We start from the raw sequence: 5,091 nt of genomic DNA on the forward strand, positions 1-5,091 counted from the left end.
CATCATCACTCCGCCCGCCGACGCCAGCCAGCCATGGTGTCGCTCGCCGGCTCCCAGATCCTCTCGCACAAGCAGACGCCGTGCGCGCCGCGCCGCCCGGGCCACTCCATGCGCACCATCCGCTCCGCGCTGCTGCACCCGGACTCGCCCCCGGGGCCCAGCTCCCGCCCGCGCGCCGCGGCCGCGGCCGACGAGGGGGACTCGGACATCGAGAACCTCACCGACTCCGTCATCGACTTCCGCCTCAGCGAGCTGGCGGCCACCGCGGGGCCCGCGCACCCGGCGGCCGTCGCCAAGTCCTCCTCCGCCAACGCGGCCGCCACGGAGATGCTCGAGCTGTCCCGGGACTTCTCCGACTACTCCAGCTTCAACTCCGACATCTCCGGGGAGCTCGAGCGCCTGGCCGCGGCCGCCGCCACGCCCAGATCCGACGCGCCGGACCTCGCCGCCGTGGATCTGAACGACCTCGAGTCCATGGATCTGTCGGCGGACGCGGCGCCGCTGGACCGCGTGGAGCCCTTCGTTCTGGCGTGCGTGCAGGCGCTGGGGCCCGACGCCGCGCCCGACGCGCGCCGCGCGGCCGCGGCCAGGATAAGGCTGCTGGCCAAGCACCGCTCCGACATCCGCGAGCTGGTCGGCGTGTCCGGGGCGATCCCGGCGCTGGTGCCGCTGCTGCGGAGCACCGACCCGGTGGCGCAGGAGAACGCCGTGACGGCGCTGCTCAACCTGTCCCTGGAGGAGCGGAACCGCTCGGCCATCACGGCGGCGGGCGCCATCAAGCCGCTCGTCTACGCGCTGCGGACCGGGACGGCCTCCGCCAAGCAGAATGCGGCGTGCGCGCTGCTCAGCCTGTCGGGCATCGAGGAGAACCGCGCCACCATCGGCGCGTGCGGCGCCATCGCGCCGCTCGTCGCGCTGCTCTCCGCGGGCTCCACCCGGGGAAAGAAGGACGCGCTCACCACGCTCTACCGTCTCTGCTCGGCGCGCCGGAACAAGGAGCGTGCCGTCAGCGCCGGAGCCGTCGTGCCGCTCGTGCACCTCATCGGCGAGCGCGGCACCGGGACGTCGGAGAAGGCAATGGTGGTCCTTGCCAGCCTCGCCAGCATAGCCGAGGGCCGCGACGCTGTGGTGGAAGCCGGTGGGATACCCGCACTGGTCGAGACCATCGAGGACGGCCCTGCGAGGGAGAAGGAGTTCGCCGTGGTCGCTCTGCTTCAGCTGTGCTCCGAGTGCTCCAGCAATTGTGCGCTTCTCGTCCGAGAAGGGGCGATCCCACCGCTCGTTGCGCTCTCGCAGTCCGGCTCTGCTCGTGCAAAGCACAAGGTATACGTTCTAACCCTCTCATTACAAATGTTATGCTGAAATTGGATGTGGTTTGCCGAATTTTATTTTAGCGATAACAATTGGTGATTAGTACGAGTACTCATTCATATATCAATATTTTAACTTGTCAGTGTAAGGTTTGAGCTTTTGATGCCACTGTCATTGTACTGAACAGTGTGCAACGAATTAGTCAGTTAGAGTTTGATTGAAGTCCGATTGACAGTACTGGAAAATGTATTAACTCTGGACCGGTAGAATGACAGCGTGCGTGTACCTGAGTTTAGGTAGATTTCTACTACCTGGTCTTCAAAAACATCCAAATCAACACGTGTTTCATCACGCTAGTTGTATGCATTGCCTTGTACTACTACTGATCAAGGAGGTGTTGACTTGTACATTCAGTTCACATGATCGAGATCCGCACTTGCTTAATTTCACACTTTGTTGAGTACAGTCCTGAATCTGCTAGACCTTGGAAGTACAGGAGGATGAGCGCCCTCTCTCCTACAGATCAAAGAGGCCACCAAGTCAAAACTACAGTTCTTAAAATTCCGTAAACAATGCTTGGTGTCACTAGAAACCGGGCAAGCTTAAAACTCCGTGCGAAACCATGTGCTTGAGATTTCCCACTGAAATACTCGTGTACGTGCTTATAATTATAAGTTTCGCCACTAGAGTCTGTCTACTTTGCCATGGCTAATCTGATCCTCATGCGTGCCTTATTTTTTTTCGAAAAGAGGGATCACACCCCGTGTATGCCTTATATTATATTTTGCTCAAGCTGAAAATCATTCCTGAATTCCAAGCCACTTATACGTTTGGTTGTGTGATTTGCAGTCTGAGACCTTGCTAGGTTACTTGCGCGAGCAGCGACAAGGGGGCGGTGGCTGCCGAGCCGGACCAGGCGGCGCAGCTACGAGCATGGCTCGGTGACGCGCTGGTCATGCGACGAAGCTACGAGCTTGGCTAGGTAATGCAGCACTGGTATGGTGAAATGCAGAAAGTAATGCTTGGTTTGTCTTTCACCTCGCCGGCTCCGTTCTTGATTTTGGCGTCGAGAACAGAGCAGCCCTATATGGATGGGACGGGGCGCGATGATCATGTGTAAATAACGGCCGGCTCTTGGCTGGGTTATGTGAATACATATGTGGTCTGCGACAGCGAGCGATGGAAGGTTAGATGGTTGGTCACTAACATCAGTTGAGAGGAGCATCCAGGTTATCTTAGGAGAGGACATGGATTGCTGCTGGGTTATATGTGTGGTGTCGGGTTGTAGCTGTGTACAGGATGTATGTTAGGGCGGTAATATGGTAATGCCGGCCTGGCTTCGCGAGGTTATAGGGGAATGTTGGATAGCCAAACCATGTCTTTTTTACTTGATGTTTGGAGTCCAAATCCCCCCAGTTCCGTTTTATGATCTCTTTTAGCGTGACTAGTTTCGCAGACTGTTTGTTCCCCGATTTCTCCTGCTCCAATTGGTCTGTTTCTACCATTTTGTAGCTCCGGCACTCAGCTTATTTACCTGATGTAATCCATATGGAAGCTGCTGCTTCCAGTGACTGGTTCACTGCGATAGCTGCGGTGCGGTCATGATCAGTAAACACAGCTATGGCGAACCAATGCATGCCAGTGTGGTATGCCATGGTTGCACTCAACAATTCATTCAAGATTAAGCTGGCTGGCTGTCATAACTAGTGGCCCCCTTTGTGACTGATCGACATAGGCCTGTCCCGACCACTGGTTCCTGATGCAACACATGAACCAAAGATCAGGAATGCCAGCCGAACCTTGGCAGCAAGGGTTCGTGCGATGCTGGCGATAGGTTTCGGCTCCGAGGACAAGCCCCAGACCGGCGGTACGTCGCACAGCTTTCGTAATCTCGGGTCGTTGTCTTGGCTAGCTGGCCGAGTGACGCGTGTCCGAGTTGCCGCCTGTTACATTGATTTAGCGTCAGAGTACGACCCGCCTAGCTAACGGATCGGGATGGCGAAGTTCCGTGGACGTAGCACAGTTGAGCGCTGTTGGGCTGCGTCCTCCGGTCTCCAGAGCTGACCCGCTCCTCGTGTTCCTGTTGTTGTTTATAGCTATGGCTTACTAGGACGTGACAGTGACGCTGACGCCGATTCTATCTGCTTGACCGCTCGCTTTTGCGGTGGAAATGTGTGTTCATATTTACCAACCCAGTGGCAACGCGAAGAGGGCGTAGGCTATTTGACTCTGCTGGCAGGCCATGTTTTGACCCTGGTTTGGTGGGTCTTTTATCTCTGTTTTTTGAGCCGGAACAGCTTGCAGATGCACGTCCATAGCTTGGAGTTTTCAGAGGCGCAACTACCACTTGTGTTTTTGTGCTGGAGTCAGAAACAGCGTGAGCAAGCCCTCTCGCAAACTTATGCTGCTAAGTGTGGCCCGTGTGGTCAGTCAGCACAGCACATAGAAAATGCATGAATAGTACATTCCAAATTGGAGGTGCCGCCGACGGCTCGCCAACAAGGGTCGCGCATCGGCATCAGTCAGTCAGCCGGCCGCCGGCCATAAAATATGCAGCCGACGTTACCTACCTGGCGCTCATTCATAAACTATAGCGGCCCGTGATCTGTAAAATAGATCACCCGCTCCGCTCGCTCTTCTTTTCCGACCCAACACGCTCACGCGGGCTCGCGCGTTCGGTAGCTCGTGTCCTCGTCGTCGCGTGACAGACTGCGCGCGTACGCACGCGCGCTGTGCCGACGCCCAGTTGCAGCACGAAGCCTGAAGAAAGAAAGAGGGAGAGAGGCCGTGCCGGGGGCTGCACCGATGGAGAAACTTGCGAAACGTCGGCGCCGTGGACGCCCGCCAAACTCGTCTTTGTTTTCATGTGGTGATGGCGGAAGCGATTGATGAATGAATGATGATGGTGTCCCGCCACGCATGGAGACGCCCCCCCATGCTGCTCCGTACGTAACGGCACTGGCCGGCCATGTGCGTGCGGACTGCGGACGCGAGGCGGTGCAGTTGCCTTGTACTAGCGCACTTCTTCTCTGGGGTCAAGCGTTTTCACAGGGACCATGGATCTGGTGCGGCCGGGACCTCCTCCTTGCCCACCAGTCTTCCGGCCGGGCCACGGACCGAAGCCCTGTTGAATGCACGGTGAACCACCGAATCCATCCTCACGCATGTACGGTGCCCCCTCCCTGTGCCGAAAGTCTTGTGTGTTCCGTCAAGCGACGGCCTTCTCCGTTCAGTGTTGTTTCCAGTCACTCAACTGTCTTAGCCAATACGTAAGGACAGTGAAGGGAGCTAGTGAACCAAGAGAAATACTAACACTCCATCTAGTACAATGAAAGTAGACAAGGTACGTAAAAGCAACTCCAACGGGGCGACCCAAACAGACACGTATGTTTTTTGTTCGTTTGAGTCGGCCAGGCGGACATGCGCGTTCGTATTTTAAAATGGATCGGCTTGACCGCCCAACAGGAAGGCCAACCCAAATGTGCCGCCGTGAAAAAAAATAACAAGTTGCACGAAATAAATATAATTAAACATGAAGTGGCCGGTCAAACGCCGTCCAAAGTCCACCTAAATCTAATAAACATTAAATAAAACATTAAAAAAGTTTGTGCCCGCCTGCTGCCGCCCCGCACGCTGCCCTAGACGTCGTCGGCCTTGCTCTTGCCCTTGTCGTCGATGTCGCCGTCGTCGGTGAGGTCGATGACGACTGGAGCAGGGCCAGCCCACCCGAACGCCGCCTGGTACGCTGCCAGGGCAGCCTCCTCCGGCGGCGACATTGCG

General features: G+C 56.7%; 1 protein-coding gene across 1 annotated transcript; it reads left to right on the plus strand.

Annotated features, from left to right (window-relative positions):
* Nucleotides 1–6: 6 nt before the first annotated feature.
* Nucleotides 7–2,890, plus strand: LOC119354006 (U-box domain-containing protein 4-like). The gene is made up of 2 exons (XM_037620714.1): nucleotides 7–1,323; nucleotides 2,161–2,890. The coding sequence occupies exons 1-2, from the start codon at nucleotides 34–36 to the stop codon at nucleotides 2,254–2,256; spliced, it is 1,386 nt and encodes a 461-aa protein (XP_037476611.1). The 5' UTR covers nucleotides 7–33; the 3' UTR covers nucleotides 2,257–2,890.
* Nucleotides 2,891–5,091: the final 2,201 nt, after the last annotated feature.

Source organism: Triticum dicoccoides, chromosome 2A (assembly GCF_002162155.2).
Source record: "Triticum dicoccoides isolate Atlit2015 ecotype Zavitan chromosome 2A, WEW_v2.0, whole genome shotgun sequence".
NCBI lineage: Eukaryota > Viridiplantae > Streptophyta > Magnoliopsida > Poales > Poaceae > Triticum > Triticum dicoccoides.